The sequence below is a fragment of the Periplaneta americana genome, chromosome 2, assembly GCF_040183065.1.
Source record: "Periplaneta americana isolate PAMFEO1 chromosome 2, P.americana_PAMFEO1_priV1, whole genome shotgun sequence".
Lineage (NCBI taxonomy): Eukaryota > Metazoa > Arthropoda > Insecta > Blattodea > Blattidae > Periplaneta > Periplaneta americana.
In genome coordinates this window covers 194,118,420-194,138,867 of record NC_091118.1, presented here as the reverse complement: position 1 = coordinate 194,138,867, position 20,448 = coordinate 194,118,420, and the positions used below count along the sequence as shown (strand labels likewise).

General features: G+C 35.1%; 1 protein-coding gene across 1 annotated transcript in view; it reads left to right on the top strand.

The window, feature by feature from the left end:
• Positions 1–20,448, top strand: part of LOC138694989 (ATP-binding cassette sub-family G member 4-like) — a 124,868-nt gene that overhangs the window by 19,911 nt on the left and 84,509 nt on the right. The window contains exon 2 of the mRNA XM_069819235.1: positions 19,923–20,135. Coding sequence (XP_069675336.1) covers positions 19,951–20,135 — 185 coding nt within the window. The 5' untranslated portion in view covers positions 19,923–19,950. The remainder of the gene's footprint in view (positions 1–19,922; positions 20,136–20,448) is intronic.

Sequence of the window (20,448 nt, the reverse complement as noted above, 5' to 3'; positions counted from 1 at the left end):
TTTTTTTTTTCAAAGGATGTTTTCAATTATAGCTATTAATTTTGTTGTTATTTTTATTTGTTACTTTACTAGAGACGTAGAAAAAGTCTGTTACAATAAAATTTATTGATCACGTTTTATTTCCAATTCTGGTGTGATTATTATTGCTTAACCTCATCCCACTTTGTTAACTACGTAAGCCTACACTACAAGTACCGGTACACGTAAGTTACTCCATTAATTCATATTTCCATTATTATTGTTGTAAAGGGAAATGAAAATTAATATTTATTGGTTTCATAATTAATTATCGCTATAATCTTGAATGAGTGAAGCTATTATAGTACATTTCAGTTCGTTTTGCACAAACAAAAATTATATTAACTTATTTTTGTAGGTTATTTTACGACGCTTTATCAACAGCTTAGGTTATTTAGCGTCTGAATGAGATGAAGATGATAATGCCGGTGAAATGATTCCGAGGTCCAACACCGAAAGTTACCCAGCATTTGCTCATATTGGGTTGAGGGAAAACCCCGGAAAAAACCTCAACCAGGTAACTTGCCCCGACCGGGAATCGAACCCGGGCCACCTGGTTTCGCAGCTAGACGTGCTAACCGTTACTCCACAGGTGTGGACTATTAACTTATTTCTTGCAGGTATCTTCGAGTTTATGATGGAATTTAATATACTTCATTAAAATAATAAATTAACTTTATGCATTTAATTTTTCAATAATGGAAGGAAGGTGTTAATTTTTCCAAAAGAACACGACAACGAAAGTGTAACATATTTTGTCGTCTGCTAGGAGAGAGATCTGCGATGATGAGGCGATAGTAGCGATCCTAGTGGTGGGCAACTACCCATGTTTGCATTTTTACTACATATTGAGCTTCGCGACTGTATATAGTAGACTGTGATAATATGTTGAAAATAAGTCCTCATATAATCACATATCATGGCATGGATTTTACAATCGATACGTATACTAGGTAGGTCATGATGTAGGAGGCCATGAATAGTGAAGAATGGTATCTAAGGCGTTGGATAAATAACAAATTATAATTAATTATACAATTGTAATATACATTTTTTTCATTTTAAACGTGTATTTTCGTCTTTTTTAAGTTTCAGGGATTATTTAGAAGCGTTCACGGGACTAATGTGACTAAAATAATTTCACATTTTACTTCTGTAAACTTAAGAGGAATATTAAAACGTAATTAATCATCGTGTCTGTTTAGCTCAGTTGGCTAACGCGTGTTGTTATAAAATCCTATAAACCCAACTTCGCAGGTTCAAATCTCCTTGCCTCCCAAAAGGTAAATTATTACAAAATTTAAAAAAAAAATACATATTAGATATGGATGTAATGCACGAATTACGACGTAGTAGATAGAGGAAAGAGAACAAGATTGAGTGTAAGAATTGGTAATAAATGGTAAGAAATTTCCTTGTATAATATGATTTAATTGTAAAATTTATACTGCTCGTATACTCTGTTTATTAATTTTTTGTTTATTTATTTATTTTTTTTACCTCTAGATACATTGTAATATATTGTGTACTTTGTTTGTAATCATCACTGCTTGTCTTGTATTGTTCTGTATATGAATATTGTGGTCGCAGAAAGACCCAGCAGTTATGCGACCTAAAATAAATCTTAAAAAAAAATGGTAACAAAGAAATAGAGGTAGTGACATCTAGTAACTAATATATTAACTTCTTGAGTAATAGTTCAATGGAAACGTGTATGTGTGTGCCCGGGTACTAGAAAAATACTAATGAACTGTGAGATAAAGTTCAAACCGTGAGGTAAAGTCTTTGTCTCACTAGTGGAATAAAGTAATGCTGAATAAAAGCCTACTTTACAAACGCAAAAGTATTTAGTAAAGGCATGTTTTTCGTTATGGTCATGGATAAAATAATTGACAGCCGCTGAAACATTCAGCTGTAAAGATGCTTATGAACACATGGTCATGAGTTCGAGTCTACCTTAAGGCTCGTCGTTGTCATTGTGATGGCCTGCATTATCCAACATCATAGTAGTAGCAAAATTTTATTTAACGACGTTTTCTACTCTAGAATTCAACGTAAAAACTAAAACTTGGGCAAGAAATGGATGAGAAATTTTCCCTGAAGTCATCTTTCATGCCGTAAACCTACGATACGGGCCTCCCAGATTTATTTACCTCCGAGAGGAAGCCATCCTAACGATATCATCACTCTTTAAAATCCATCGCCTTCGACGGGTTTGAACCCAGGAATTTGAGATCCAGCGACCCAATATGGAAATCATGATATCACCAAGAACGACTCCTATGTTTATATTTTTTCTGTTATTTAACGACTTTGTATCAACTGTTATATTATTTAGCGTCGGTTGAATTTGGTGATAGCGAGATTGTATTTGCCGAAATGAAGCCGAGAATTCGAAAATTAATGCCCTGATATTCACCTTACTTAGTACATATTATAATTGATTGAATTAAATTAGCTCATAAAATAAGTTACTACTTTACCTTATAGGTTTATCTAAATTTAAATAAATATGTAATCTACTAGTCGTTAAAACTTAACTGAAGAATATTGCTGGAGAACCTTTTAAGTGTAGTGTAAATATTCGTAACTTAAATATGTATTGTATTGATTAAGGCTGGTTGAGTGGAAGAGAAGGCCTTATGGCCTTAACTCTGCCAGCGAAAATAAAACATTATTATTATTATTATTATTATTATTATTATTATTATTATTATTATTATTATTATTATTACTACTACATACAAATGGCTTTTAAGGAACCCGGAGTTCCATTGCCGCCCTCACATAAGTCCGCCATCGGTCTCTATCTTAAGCAAGATTAACCCAGTCTCTATCATCATATCCCACCTCCCTCAAATACATTTTAAAATTATCCTCCTGTCCACGTCTCGCCCTTCTCAAAGGTCTTTCTTCATCAGATCTTCCAACTAACACACTACATGCATTTCTGGATTCAACCATGCGTGCTACATGCCTAGCCAATCTAAAGCGTCTGGATTTAAAGTTCCTAAAGAATACAATGCGTGTAGTTCTGCATGTGTGAATTTCTCCATTCTCCCGTAAATTCATCCCTCTAGCCTAACCCCCAAATATTTTCCTAAACATCTTATTTTCGAACACCCTTAACTTCTTTTCTTCTCTGAAAGTGAGAGTCCATGTTTCACAACTATACAGAACAACCGGTAATATAACTGTGTTATAAATTGTAACTTTTTTTTAAAATCAGACTATATGATAAAAGCTTCTCAACTGAATAATAGCATATTTATTCTGCGTTTAATATGCTCTCGAGTGTGATTTATATTTGTTAATGTTTCTCCAAGGTATTAAAATTTTTCCATATTTTCAAAGGATAACTGTCCAATTTTCGTATTTCCATTTCGTACTATGTTCTGGTCACGAGACATAATCATATATACTGTACTTTGTTTTTTCGGGATTTAATTCCATACCTATCTCTTTACTTCGCATTCATCTTACAGTTGTCAAAAACCTCTGAAAGAACCCAACCATATAATTAGACCAGACCTTTGGCGGCAAATGTCGTTTTGGGATGAAGGTATCCCTCGAGACTTCACAAATCTTATGTTGATAATCACTTTTCTTCAGCGCAAAATTTGAACTAAGTTTGCAATTACGATGAATATTATTAAATGGAAAATCTAAGTTCTAACATGTTTCGATTTCACAAATGTAATGCTAATGAAAACAGTTTTCTTTTTCACAATCTTATTTTTCTTCTCCATTACAGATGTTGAACTATATAACACATTGTGACTTCGCAATTCCGATATGTTAATGTTAACAATAATATGATGATATGATTATAGTAATAATAAAACGCATAACATAACAAGCAATAACTCACTGTCAGCGCATCCAGAAAAACCACAGCTTTCAACAGAATTGTAGAGATGGGGAATAAATACGCAACCTCCTGACATTTGAGGTTAAAATAATATATAAATGACAGATGTAACCATTCTGTCTACCTGTCCAAACATACATCCTCACACAAAAGGCTGTGATGCTGAATACTGCAATGTCGACACATCATTCATGGATATACAGTATTCACTTTGAGCGTTAATTCTATATAAGAAAGAGTTGGACAGAATGTAAAGGCAGCTTTTCTTATAAGAAAGTAAATATTAAATAGGCCTACAGAATATCATCAAATATAAATGACACTCGGGAGGAAATTAAACGCAGAATAAATATGGGAAATGCGTGTTATTATTCGGTTGAGAAGCTCTTATCATCCAGTCTGCTGTCCAAAAATCTGAAAGTTAGAATTTATAAAACAGTTATATTACCGGTTCTTCTGTATGGTTGTGAAACTTGGACTCTCACTCTGAGAGAGAAACATAGGTTCAGAGTGTTTGAGAATAAGGTGCTTAGGAAAATATTTGGGGCTAAGCGGGATGAAGTTACAGGAGAATGGAGAAAGTTACACAACACAGAACAGCACGCATTGTATTCTTCACCTGACATAATTAGGAACATTAAATCCAGACGTTTGAGATGGGCAGGGCATGTAGCACGTATGGGCGAATCCAGAAATGCATATAGAGTGTTAGTTGGGAGACCGGAGGGAAAAAGACCTTTAGGGAGGCCGAGACGTAGATGGGAGGATAATATTAAAATGGATTTGAGGGAGATGGGGTATGATGATAGAGACTGGATTAATCTTGCACAGGATAGGGACCGATGGCGGGCTTATGTGAGGGCGGCAATGAACCTTCGGGGTTCCTTAAAAGCCATTTGTAAGTAAGTAAGTACAGAATATCATATAATATGTAATGTAATATATAATTTAATGTAATATATTAGTACATTATGCAACGAGCCTATAATAGTAGTAATTAAGAAGCGAGTATGGATGTTTATGAAACGAGCGCAAGCGAGTTTCATAATTTTCATACGAGCTTCTTAATTACCATTATAGGTGAGTTTCATGCGACTTTTTATGCTCGACCATATTTCTAACGTGAGATTATTCAGATGTATACATTTTATTTGTATCTGACAAGATCGGAAGTGACCTTGTTCTAGGTCGTGAATTGTGAGATGTGCGCAGACGCGAAGGTATTGATTTTTTCCGAGGAACAATAATGTCATTGACCTTGTGTAATCCCGTTAAACTTGGTATAACCTTGATTATTGAATTCGACATTGAAAAACGAGATGACAAATTGAATTTATTTGAATATTATTTACAATTAACGCTAATTATTATAGTAACAGAACATAACCTTCTGCGACAGTATTGGATTTCCAGCCTCCGTGACTTTTCGCTAATTCTCTTTCGATTGCATGTCCGAGAATAATCGATAATTGCGGTTTTATAACGGTACAAAGCTGACTTGTCATTGGCTGAATACCTGTAAGCTGAGTTGTCATTGGCTGAAAACACCTGTAATTTATTGAGATGGGCAGGGCATGTAGCACGTATGGGCGAATCCAGAAATGCATATAGAGTGTTAGTTGGGAGACCGGAGGGAAAAAGACCTTTAGGGAGGCCGAGACGTAGATGGGAGGATAATATTAAAATGGATTTGAGGGAGGTGGGGTATGATGATGGAGACTGGATTAATCTTGCACAGGATAGGGACCGCTGGCGGGCTTATGTGAGGGCGGCAATGAACCTTCGGGTTCCTTAAAAGCCATTTGTAAGTAAGTACTTAAATTACATGCATTAAAGGACTGCTACCAGGTGTATAATTACTACAGTTCGGCATGGTCGAGCATAAAATATAACATATCTATACTAATAATCAGGGAACGGATTTATATGGGCTAAAAATATATGAAATATGTAAATATATATGTAGTTATTTTTACCAAAATATGGAATTAAATATGGATTTTTACCAAAATATGGAATTAAATATGGACTTAAAATTATAAAAAAATGACTATGTACGTTAAATATTGGTACATTTTAATCAAACTAAACAAAAAATATAATGGACGTATCTTATCTTCCAATGTAGTTTCAACAAAACACAATTTTTATTGTCTGTTACCATAACAATAGGTTACAAACATTTCTTTCAAGTGCTGAAAAGTGAATCTTCTTCTATTGTCTCTGAGGATAGATTTATACTGACTAAAAGAGCGTTCGACGTCACAAGAAGTAACTGGTACATAATTCAATTTCACAATGTCTGCTGGGGATAAGTCCAAGTTAATCTTCACTGTTGATTCACCACTCATCACAGCAACAACCTTTTGTAGTTCTTCATATCCAGGGTTTTTTGAAAGTACAGTGTCCACCTTAGCTCTTACTGCATCTGCAACTTTACCTCTACCACGATTCAGTTGTTCCACAGTACTATTTATAATTTCAAAACTTTCAGATAGTGAAAGGTGCCTATTTTGGAGACTTTTGAGCGTTTTTATGATGCATGAAAATGTATGCTGAATGTGAGCTAAGTCATTCTTCACACTTATGTCACAGGTAACTGTTTTCGCAGTATCAATTGAGACTGCATCTTCAGAGTCCAATGCAAGGAGAACATTGTTAATAGAGTCTATATGTTCGGCATAATATTCAACTGCTTCTAGCCATGTACCCCATCTAGTTAAAATTGGCTTTGGTGGCAATGGAATTTCAGGGTACATTTCTTTCAACACGTTAACTCTACTGGGAGCTTTGAGAAATACTTTTTTCACTGATGAAATCAACAAATCTACTTTAGGGAAATTGTCTCTGACCACTTCTGCCACACGATGAAATGCATGCGCCACACAAGTAAAATGAGTCAATTTAGGATATACAACAGATAATGCTTGTCCAGCTTTGACCATATAAGGGGCAGCATCGCTAATAAAGAATAACACATTATCGTACATAATACCCTTTGGCCACAGGATACCCATAGCTTCGTTGAACAGTTTAACTATAGTTTTGTTATTGCACTTTTCTAGAACATCACAATGTAAAAGAATTCGTTCAGAATATTGTTCACTTAACAAACCGATAACTACATTACCAACAAGTCTACCTTCTTTGTCGGGAGTCTCATCAATGGAAACCCAAATTGAACTATCTTTAATTTCATCTCTTATCTTCTGTATTGTCTCATCGTAGATGGATGGAGCATACGTCTTCCTAAGTGTTGACTCATCCGGGATTGTATGTTGAGTATATTTTTCAAGGAATTCCCTGAAGACCTTATTCTTTAGTTTGTAGAGAGGAATATCAGCTGAGATGAGAGAACGGCACAGGTCGATGTTAAACTCAGATCTTACATTCGATGTTGTTGGTTGTGTTAAAAACAATTGTCTCTGCTTGGAATTTAGTTGTTTGTTGGCCTGATGTTTACTAGTTGTAATGTGTTGTTGCACCAGGAACTTTTGTGTAGATGATACTGCACACTGACACAAATTACAAAATAATATTTTATTGTCAGTTGATAAACCATCTTCTTTAAATTCTGAAATGTAACTTGTTAGTTTTGATTTTAAATTGACTGAATGACGTACTTTTGGCATATTTACCGTCTTTATAGTATGATTTACAAAACTGAACCTATGTGTACTCTGACTGGCATTTAACTGTTGAGCTGCACAACTGAAGTCTGTTAAAAATTTTAAATTAAATTAATACAGTTTTGTAACTTACTTTCCCATTGTTGATAGGACTGCTAATTTTCAAATAACTCTGATGTTAAAGGGATTACTGAACATGTGTTTAAATCTCTATTGTTGAAATGTATTTTTAAAAGTTAATGGAATTTTGTTTTGTTTTATTGTTAAACCTAATATAATATGGACTGTTTTATATGAAATATGGAAAATATATGGAAATTAACGAAAATATGTACTAAACTCTAAAATATGGAAAAATATGGAAAATAAAAGTAGGATTTTTCAACCCTACACATTGTGAAACATAAAGATAATGCAAAATATAAATTATATTAGCTTTATAAGTAAATATGTATTTACATATAAATCCTTTCCCTGCTAATAATAAATCTGTAGCCAAAATTTTTCTGGTAATTTTCGATTTTCCAAAAATAATTGGTGTTAACATGTATAATTAACCATCCTGAAACCGAAAATCGCTTTTCTGAAATTTTTGTTTGTATGTCTGTCTGTCTGGATGTCTGTATGTTTGTTACCTTTTCACGCGATAATGGCTGCACCGATTTATATGAAAATTGGAATATAAATTAAGTTCATTGAAACTTAGATTTTAGGCTATATGGCATTCAATATACTTTATTTAAAAGAGGAGTTATTAGGGGGCCTGAATTAAATAAATCGAAATATCTCGCTTATTATTGATTTTCATGAAACATATTACATAACAAAAGTTTCTTTAAAAATAATTTCCGATAAGTTTTATTCTGTACAAAATTTTGATAGGACTGATATTTAATGAGATAAATGAGTTTTAAAATAACAATAACAAAGCCATCTAAGGCGCTGTACTGAAAAAAAAAAAAAAAACAAATGACTTCGTCTATAAGGGCCCTTGGACAACATCAATCGAAAGCTATTAAACATAGCCTAAGAGAATGTTTCTGTGTTTGTATGAAGTAATATCGGAAGCTAATTATTATTTCACCATTGGAAAGTGTAGTTTCTCTAGATGGACATAATTCTACAATGTTATTACAGTAATTTCTGAAACATATAGCAAGTAATACAAAGTATACACATTAAAAGTAAATGATATGCCAATCTTCATTAATCTATGGTTGCATGTAATAACAATTAAAAAACATGTTAAAGGAAATGTCATTTCACCAAATGATTGCTCTCTGGACCAAAATGACCGTATTTTAATTGTTTAAATACAATTTAAATTAAGTAACATATTAAACGATTTATCCTTCTAGCAAACACGAATGTTCCCTGGATCAAACGTCCTATTTTAATTATGTAATTACTTTATATTTATTTCTAATGGGTGCAGCGGAGCGCACGGGTACGGCTAGTAATATAATATAATATAATATAATATAATATAATATAAGAGTAGTATTAAGTTATAGGCAAAAAAAATATTTTTTTTGTATTACTATTTCAACGACTATTGTAGGACTAAGAAGTTCGTACTTACTGAAATAAGTTGACGAGCGAATGTATGTGAAAAGTGAACAAAAGAAATCTGATTTCTGGGTTTGCAGTACCTTAAGTTTCTGTTTATGTTGAAGGTAAACAGAAAATAAACCTAAAATACAGTCTTTCAAAGTATTACCGTGTCTTGCTTTTTAATCTCGTTAAATATTTTATAAAGTAAGAGTTTGATAAAAAAAAATAGGCCTACCTCAAACAATAATTGTTTGCTTTGTGCGTAAAATCAGAATCTGATGAAAAAAGTTTGTTTCCATTTAATAAAAACCAAATTGATCTTAAAATGACCTTCATAGCTCACACTAAATCAACAATAAATAATACTGTTGTTTTTCCCCTTCGAACGAAGAAACGTTTATTCAAAGTTGTGTTTTGCAAAAGTTTTGTTTGTAGATAAACAGTTAAGAAGTTTAAAAGGACCTTGTATATGGTTTTATAGCGGAAAGTTATAGTCTCATTTTTTATTTTCCATTTAGTCTATTTCGGTATTTTGTTTTGGTGAGCAGAAACTCAGTAAACCCAGGGAGAAAAGTGGTAAATTATAAATATTATTTTCCATTTTAGTTTATTATTATTATTATCATTATCATCATTATCATTATTATCATTATTATTATAATCATTTTCGTGTAAACCTTGCCTTCGTAAATTTAAAACGTTAATAATAAAAATACAATTTATAAAACAGTTATATTAAAGGTTGTTCTGTATGATTGCGAAACTTGGACTCTCACTCTGAGAGAGGAACAGAGGTTAAGGGTATTTGAGAATAAGGTGCTTAGGAAAATATTTGGGGCTAAGAGGGAAGAAGTTACAGGATAATGGAGAAAGTTACACAACGCAGAACTGCACGCATTGTATTCTTCACCTGACATAATTGGCCTCATTTTACACATGTCCTAGAATTCAGAACTACAACTCTAGTGCTTCAATTTTATTGTGTGGATAAAATAACTTTCTCTAAGGTCCTTTCTTGTGAAAATAATTGTCAATTTTAAAGAAGGCGCAGGTTTCTATGTTTTACTACGTTTTAGTATCCTTCCAGATCACAGCTCCCTCTTAAATAGGTAATTATAAATAGCAATATTATTGATTCTATTCAAATAATTATTGGAAAGTTAATTTACCACGGCCGGCGGTTAGATAATTACTTTTAAATACATGCAGTACAGTGTATATAAATGTTACCTTTATTAGCAGCTGTAACATGTGGCTGGTGGACGGATGAGATATTCAGTCTGTTTTATATTTTCAGACTGCAATTAGTTTCCCTAAATACTAATTACGAACATATTTTCGTTTCGGCAATGTTCCTGGTGTACTAATAAACAACACACTGATCATAACTTGACAGCAACCATGTTGCAACTAAGAATTGACAAGTTGTTGACATTAAAAACTCTCGATTCTCACTCGCGCAAATATTATTTTTGTAAGACTTTTAAATCGAAACTTTTAACGTGGCATGAAAAGTGACTGAAGGTTGCCAGGAAACAATAGTTTGCTTTCACAATTAGACATTGTTGCTCTTTCATATCATTGATATTAAATAAAAATGAATACCACATTCATATATTATAACCACAGTCTACTACAGGCTCCGGCAGGTCGAGTCAAGATCGCGAGAGATCATACAGGCCTGCTTAGGGCTTCCACTGCGGGCAGTACAGTTGTACACTGCAGTCTATCAGTGGTGGAACCTATCGAGGTCGCTTGGGGGCACCGGTGCACTGCATTTTGCACCAGGAATATTTATGTGCTAAAAACATGAACCTTAGCAATGTAATGGATGTTGTTATGCGAACAATTAATTTCATAAGGTCTAAAGGACTCAATCACATGGAGTTCAGGACAGTACTTGATGATATTAACAGTGAGTATGGGGATTTACTCTACCATACCGAGCTAAGGTGATTAAGTCGAGGAAAAGTTCTGGAGCGTTTTCTCGCACTTAGAAATGAAATTGCCTTATTTATGGATGTACATGGGAAACTTGATAGAGGCCTTGAAAGAATATATAAGAATAATGCAACAATTGTGCCAAGGCTTCGAACGTAGATTTCAGGATACGAGAGAACTTGAACAACAATTTAAGATATTTTCAACACCTTTTTCAGTGAGTGTCCTGGACATTCCTGCTGGGCCACAATTAGAAATACTTGATTTACAAAGTGATATTGAGCTAAAGGATAAGTATCAAAACAGAAAAAGTATTAAACATTTCTATACTTGTTTTCCACGAGAAAGGTTTCCTAAACTGCACAATCTTGCTGCAAGAACATTGTGCATGTTCGGGACAACCTACTTATGCGAAACACTGTTTTCTTTAATGAAGTTTACAAAGTCACGTCACAGAAGCCAATTAAGTGATGAACACTTGAAAGCATGTTTGCGATAGGCTGGTACTAAAACAAAACCAACAAAACCTCCGCGAATTGAAAAGTTGCTTAGTAAAAAAAATGCAAAAATCGCCGCGGATCTCCGATGTATAAGAAAAAGTACTATTATTAGAGAATTGTATTTGAATAATAACGTTTGTACTGTTGTTTTATTTTGTTAATTGAATTGTATAGCAATGAGAAGAAGACAAACGGTGAACAGTTTTATTCCCGGCGTGACTCCTCTTCTTTGCTTACGTCTTAGGAACTGAAGGCTCTATAAAGTCTAGGTAGGTAGTATCGTTCGCCATTTTTGTTCTTTCGTTGCCGAGCTAACAGACGAGGAATCTATTTGCCACACCGTTAAACATTATCATGTCGTAGCTCCTATGATAATAAATCAAATGCACTGTAATTCAGCAAATAATTGAGCGGCAAATAACGTCTTCGTGTACTTTCTGCGAACGCCAACGAAAGAGCCAAAATGGCGGGCGATTATACTAAGTACTTATCGAGCCTTAGGAAATGCATGACGTCTTCGTCAGCGAATCACAAGACGTACACGTTTAAATGTAGCCGACCTGTAACGTGATTGGGTGCCGGAAAGTAGAGCGGCGGGACTATATATACAGTCACGAAGCTTGAGTTTTGAGAGTGCTAGAAAGAATAGACTGTGCCGGTACTATTTTGCATTGCCTGTAATGAGGCGATATTAGCGATCCTAGTGGTGAGCAACTATCTAATGTTTGCATATTTGCTATGTATTGAGCTTCGTGACTGTATATACTAGACTGTGTTATTACTAAATACCCAAGATGTTTTCTTTGGCGCAAAAAAAAAAAAAGAGGATATTTCCTTAAAAACCCGCTTATTCCAGGTTTTAAAAATAGCATTTCCGATTAAAAAAGACGTCTGCAACCTTGCCAAAAATATTTAAATGTGACAAACACTTTTCTAACATAATGAATATAGCTCAGTTGGTAGAATGTTGATATGTTTAACCAAAGGTCCCCGGTTCGATGCCTAGCACCGGAACAGTTTTTCCCTTCAAATTATTCAAATCAACTTTACAGGGAGTTATACCTGAAAGCTTGATTTGCATAATACACGTCACTGTTCGTTAACAGAAAACCACAATTTAAGTCACAGAGAGTTAGTGTGCAGTGCACTCAATATTGGTTGCTTGACGATTGTCGGCCCACTTTGAGGTCTGTGAATATAGAGGGAAAAATTGTTTCGGTGTCTGGTAGAGTTCCCGGGTAGCTCAGTTGGTAGAGCGTTGATACGTTTAACCAAAGGTCCCGGGTTCGATGCCCGGCCCCGGAACAATTTTTCCCTCGAAATTATTCAAATCAACTTTACCTGAAAACTTATTTTCATAATACACGTCACTGTTCGTTAACAGAAAAACCACAATTTAAGTCACAGAGAGTTAATGTGCACCCAATGTTGGTTGTTTGACGGTTGTCAGCCCACTTTGAGGTCTGTGGATATAGAGGGAAAAATTGGATCGATATCTGGTAGAGTTGCCGGGTAGCTCAGTTGGTAGAGCGTTGATACGTTTAACCAAAGGTCCCGGGTTCGATGCCCGGCCCCGGAACAATTTTTCTCTCCAAATTATTCAAATCAACTTTACCTGAAAACTTATTTTCATAATACACGTCACTGTTCGTTAACAGAAAACCACAATTTAAGTCACAGAGAGTTAGTGTGCATTCAATATTGGTTGCTTGACGATTGTCAGCCCACTTTGAGGTCTGTGGATGTAGAGGGAAAAATTGGATCGGTGTCTGGTAGAGTTCCCGGGTAGCTCAGTTGGTAGAGCGTTGATACGGTTAACCAAAGGTCCCGGGTTCGATGTCCGGCTCCGGAACAATTTTTCCCTCGAAATTATTCAAATGAACTTTACAGTTATACCTGAAAGCTTGATTTGCATAATGGATATCTTTAATCCATTCATTAATTCAGGCCTTTTACTGCAAACCCAATCCAATCTCCCCTCTTTTCCACCTTCCTCTTAGTCTCCGCATATGATCCATATATCTTAATAATGTCTATCATTATTTGATTTCTTCTTCTGTTTCGAACTTTTCTCCCGTTCGCTTTTCCTTTCAGTGCTTCCTTCAGTAGGCAGTTTCTTCTTAGCCAATGACTCTTCCATATAAATATCATGCACAGAAATTAAATTAGCCCTTGCCTCTTGAAAATGAGACCACACGTACTTCAATATGACCTTCAGTTTCTCACATTTTGTTCAATTTGCACCAGTTCGTCGTCATCATCATCATCATCATCATCATCATCTTCACTACACGGAGTAGGCAATATTGCCTGTTCCTGCTTCACAGTTTATCCCTCCATCGTCTCTTAGGTCGTCCTACGTCTCTTCTTCCAGTCGCTTTGTAATTTAATAAGAGTTTTGATAGTCTGGTGTCCTCCATTCTATTTATATGTTGGAACCATCTATCTCTATGTTCCTTTATTCTTCCATTCATGCTAAAGATATGTAGTTCCTCTCTGATATCTTCATTTCGAAAGCGATCAGATCTTGTACATCCTTTTGTTCTCCTTTAAAATGTCATTTCAGCACTTTGTATTTTATTTTGAATTCTTTTTGTGTTTACCCAAGTTTCTAATCCATAAAGAAGGAGAGGAGTAGCCATTGTTTTATAAAATTTAATTCTGGTATCTTTCCTTGTTTTATTCTTTAATGTCCGATGGATAGTGCCGCACATCATTTGAAATTTTGATATGTTTTTGTTAACATCATCTTCAGATCTATTTCTTGTATTTATGTCACAACCAAGATAGCTAAAATTTTCAACTTGTTCTAACGGTCTTCCTTCTAAATTAATCTTAGAACGTATTTGTGATTTTCCCCAAAATGCTAAAATTTTAGTTTTCTCTGTATAAATTATAAAATCATATTCTTGAGAGATAATATTTAAATAATACAAAGATCTCTGTAGATCATCTTCATTATTTTGAATCATGGCCACATCGTCAGCATATAATAAAATATTCACATTTGTATTTGACCAGTTCGTCATCATCCAAAATTTCAATGATAGTGGCGTCTTCCAGTTTCTTGATCAAACTTAAAAATAGTGTTTGATTTCAAAGCTGGATCAACTTGAGTTTGGAATTTCAAGGCAGTTCACAAGATTGTTAGTCGCAAAGTTAGGCACTTTGTAACTTACAAACATTTTCAATCACAAGAAGACATTGAGAATTCTGCAACTGCATTTGCTGTTCGTAATCCCCTATAAACATATACTGGTAACAACCATTCCACCTGGTGCAGCTTCCCTTGTTCAACCGTAGGATGGAAGAAGTTCGCCAAACATTTTTGTAAAAGAGTTTTATTCGACAACATTGGTATTGACCTCCAGAGCCGTAACGCTATCATCAACCTGCATGCATTTATCCATAATCATTTTAGTGCCCTTTTTTTTTTTTTCAGAAATGTATATTTATTTAAGTACCAGGTCGCAAAATGGACCCATGCCTTTTACAAGATGTATGTAACCTAATACATGATTCAGTATAAAAAATATATATAATTTACATTCAACACTTTCACCAGGTGTGAAGTGTTTTACAAGAAATCACTCATACATTAAACACTAGAAATTACTAAACTATTGAGCTGTGGATTTGGATGTGTTTTTACAGATTGTATAAATTTGGTTCTGGCATTTTGAATATAATCACTAAATAGCATTATATTTAGTAACTCATATAGTTGAGAGTTACTGATATCATAGTCTGCTCCCGTGATTGTCCTACATACTGATCTTTGTATTCCGTCCAGTCGTTTAATATGACGTATATGTGTATTTGACCAGATTTCGCAAGCATATAGCATGTATGGGCGGATCAGACAAGTGTATAATAAAACTTTGATTTTAAGAGAGATCCGACTTTTGAAAAGAGGATACAGCAGCATGAAACGTTGAAAAGCTCTGTCTCTGATTAAACCTATATGTTGTCTATAAGTCAGTCTTCTATCAAGATAAACGCCGAGATATTTTGCAGCCGAATTGAAAGGTATGTTTTGTTGTTGAACTGTGAGTTCTTCTGGTAAGTGAGGGAATCTTTTAGTGAAAACCACTGCCTGTGATTTAGTTCCATTAATCTTTATTCGCCATTTTGTTGACCATTGAGTAAGTAAATCAAGAGCTGCTTGCATTTGTTGACAAGCGAAAATAATGTTATAATGTCTTGTATAGAGAACTGTGTCATCTGCATTAGTGCCCTCATATTCACTAACATGATTAAGCATGCCTGGAAGAAAGCTGTGTGATGCCTTTGAAGTTCCTACCAATGTTATTTTGAACACTGAAGATTCGAGTTGCTCAACTCCCAACTGCAGAAATGCTTCATTCATCCAATGTGCTTATTGTCGTTTACATTTGTGCTTGACGGATTTCTACATCAACTCTCACAAACATGTTTAAGTATATGTAAAGACAACTAAAATTAAGAATAATCATTATTTATAGATGAGTTTCTTCCGTATTCATTATTATACCAATATCTGTCTAGGCTCATAAACATTGTATATTAGCACTAGGGGCAGCTACAAATGATACCATAAACATTGATTATATCTGAACTTTCCATCGTATCTGATTTTATACCATTAACGGTCAGGACTTCGCGAATGTACCTTGTGAGTGCGCGACACTCTATTTACATTTGTAAGTGTATGTATTTATTCACACTGCAAATGGGTATATAACCGGTAGCAGTGGTAACTAATTAAGGCTGGTTCACAATAAACCGGGAACGGAAACGACAACGAGAACGAGAACAGAAATAATGTTGAAATAAATGTATTTAAATGTGGGCATTCACAATTAACTATTGTGAATGCTCACATTTAAATATATTTATTTTAACATTATTTCCGTTCTCGTTGTCGTTTCCGTTCCCGGTTTATTGTGAACCAGCCTTTACACTCAATAATGACAATTAATAATAAACACAATTAATAAAAATACAATTAATAATAATAATAATAATAATAATAATAATAATAATAAATAACAACAGGGAACATCCTAAATTAAATGAAGCACGATCACTTAAAATAACATTTAAAGTAAATCTAATTTGTATCTTAACCCTAAGTTCGAACTAAAACCCACAAGTATGATATGTTCATACCTGCACAAGGACCTTTCAGCACTACACTTATTTCGTTGACAACTCACTCACTGCACTGGAACTACGATACATTTCACTGATACTATCCTGATTTCACTAACACTTCAAAAACATTTCACTGTTCAAATACTTTGCACTGCCACTATAAACTATAAAACTTCACTGACAGAAACACACTTCACTTACACAACACACTTCACTGACACAACACACTTCTTCACTGATACAACACTTCAAATAACAAAATATCAATTACACCCTTTAATGAATGTATATAATATACTACCGTCTACTAGTAAAGTCCTTAAGCCTATTTTTAAATACATTTTTGGTTATTGGTAATACCTTTAGAGCATAGATGGGCATCGTGCCTCACTTGAGAATTTGTGCCTCACTGACTTTCACAGAGCTTATCGCTCTGAGTGACATCATCTTCACAGTCCCCGTTCCTCCCTCACGTAGCTCCTAGGCGTGGGCAGGTTCTGTATCACTTTCATAAGCAATATCAGTGGTGGCATAATGGCATTATCAAAGCAGTGTGTACGCGTTAGAAAACGATTATTTCATGAGAAATGGGAGGAAGAGTTTTTTTGCTGTTTAGAAGGGGAGAACATACGATGTATTTTATGCTCGAAATTTCTATTAGGCATTAATAAATTTAATATACAACGACATTACTCCTTATGTCATAAAGAACATGCTGAATTAGAAGGTAAGACAAATTAAATGCTATTTTTCGTACTATTCCGAAGAAAATTTACGATCTTAACATTTGCATAGTATACTAAATACGACATTATACCTTAAACACGCTGCATTAAAAGGTAGCCTACGAGGAATTAAATGTTGTTTGTACGTATTATTTCCAAAAGATATTTAGAAAAAAAAAAATCAAATGTGCGTAGAAAACGAAATATGATTTTCTGAAATTATTTTAGATCGAGAACGTGCAAATCTATTAAGTAATCTTGAGGAACGCCAGAATATTCAAGAAAATAAACGTAGACAACGTGATGAAATATTATTGGCTAGTTACGCAATTTCTCGCCTGTGATTTAAATCAATTCAGCGACGGAGAAACAGTAAAGAGGTTTATGATTAAAGCTGTCGAATTAATCTTCCAAATTGAATAAAAGTTTTCGAGTCTCTCACGTTAACCAAGCGCTTTCCTAATAATTGACCACTGACCGCCTTAGTGATTACGATAAGGTGACGCAGGTCACAGCAGTTTATATTTCCCATCCTACTCTGCAGTCTCCTCTCCTAGTAAATAAACTATTTCAAATCGAGTGCCTCACGTAACCGAAAATTGTGCCCATGTATGCTTTAGAGCAGGCATGTCAAAACCCTGCACATTGTGCAGTCGCGCACATTGTGCACTTGTCTCTGTGCAACGTGCAGTTCCTATTCCCCTACCTGGAGGGAGTGAATCGGCTTGGAGGGGAACGCGACAGGGCTGTACATTACCCGCAATAGCAGAACAGCTTTTGTTTCAGTAACACAGATCAGTACGGGTGTGCTCATTGAGCTGTGATTGTGAATGCGTTATGGAAAATAAAGTGAGGAGTCCACAGATATAACGAAGAAGAGAAATCACGAATCATGTAACATAACTGTTATGATGTTTTCCTCAGCCAACAGTAATTATTTTAAAATGAAAGGCTCTCATCATATCATGTGGACCTAATAGTGATGCGAGAATTTAAATCATATTAGTAAAGTTCTCAAAATATGATATTCGCCAGCTCTTATTTCTTAATCAGTACACTCACGACAAGACAAACATGACAATGATGTTGTTTTGGAGTCTGTACTAACACAGCCATCAATGGTTAGACGACTTACAACTTTTATTTGATAAGCTGATAAGTGATGAGAATATTGCGTGAGGAATACATGTGAGGATCTTGAGGTTGTAAGGGAAGGAAGAAAGCAACTATTTGTAAGGCGGAAAAATATTCTGGAAAAATAATACATAATGGCGAATTTTCCATCTCACGTTACTATATTATCTTAATATATTTACTTTAATAAATCTTTAAACCTGACATAAAGAAAATGTCCTCGCTTCACAGTTTGTGAAGTACTCTTTTAACTCAATTCAGCAACGCTCCCAACTTGCTGATACTTGCTCTCAACGTTTTCCAAATAAACTATATATAAATTTAAATTCAAGCTTAATTTATCCAATTTATTAATAATAATGTGAATTTATATTGATATACAGCAAGAAAATGATTCCAGTGTAAAAGCCTCACAATGTCCTATTGCATGTAATTGGGAGTAAAATATTTATTTAACATTTGTGCACCAATGGTCCCAATAATGCTTGAGGAACAATGAAAGAGTATTACTTTGAAATAATCAGTACCTACTACGTAAAATGAAATACTGTGTTCGTTTTTTGTTGTTTCGAAATTACTGCAATATTTATATTTTCTTCAAATACTGTATACAAATCATGTAAATAAATTATTCTTTACAATCGACTGCTTTGTGAATTGTAACTGAGTAAGTCTATTGTTTCTTGTGTTACAATTATTGCCAAATATAGACACTGGCAATAATTGTGTTTTTTTCCTTCTGCTAAGTGTGTTTATAATGTCCAAATGTCAATTTAATTGAACACTAGAAGCGCAGAACAGATTCTTGTACATCCCTCCGGTTAAGAACTGGTAAGAGCAACACGTGAATGACGCAATCTGCACAGACAGGCGTTCCGCGCACATACACTGCACTTTCAGTGTCTGATTTCTGACATGCCTGCTTTAGAGAGTCTGCAGGCAAAGCATTCCAGTCCCTGATAGTACGATTGAGAAAAGAAAACTTTCCAGTGTCCGTCCTCTGTCTTCTTTCCCTCAATTTATATGAGTGGTCATTTCTTGAAGAGTAATTTGGCGGCTGCAACCTATTTCCTGCGCCAGCCCGTCTGCTGCACTGGGCGATATGACCGCCGTGAGCACCTCCACTCCAGAGCCACAGTAAAGCCGGAAGTATTAAGTCAATTGGAAAAATCCATAACTCAATCGGAAATCGAATCCGTAACCTTAACCTTCGTAGCGTAGAGCCTTGGCTATTACCTCATGCACTAACCGATTAAAATGTTACCCAAGATACTATTTCTGCTACTTATCTTCCTCGCCTACCGAGATAGAGACAACGGCGTACTTGAACGTTGGAGGAATCTAGATATCTGGGGTCATAATAATGTAGCTAGAAGCCAGTGCGAATGAATCACAGGGCTGGTCCTCGTTGCAGGTGTAAGAACGTATGGACATTGCAGACAATGGCGGACTTGAAGAGCGTTCGAGTGGACTTCCCGCCCAAGTACGACGCAGGGGGGAGAGCTGACCAGGCCGTGGGGGGCGCAGTGGACCTCGTGCACTACGGACTGTCGCACCAGATGGCCGCGAGGTACGTCCGCTCACCACCCCCGCTTCCGGACAGCCTTAACAACGGCATTATGTTCAGGTAAGCACACTCGAGGGTTTTTATAACACTGAGCTTGCGTTCATTATAGGAAATGTATTGTGGTGATGCAAGAAATCGTTTTTGGGTTTCTGACTGAAAGACACATTCTTAGCCCCATACACGCATACTTATATGTACAGACTTATCTCCAGAAGGTATATATGAATTGGACGATTCACACGTTCAGACTTAACTTCTACAGTTATAGATCACAAAGAAGTCTTATGAGGTCGCTGAAATCAATTATTGCCCGTGGAGAAATATTATCACTCGAGAAATGCTATTGCTCTATGGCTCTTGCGTTCATTTATCC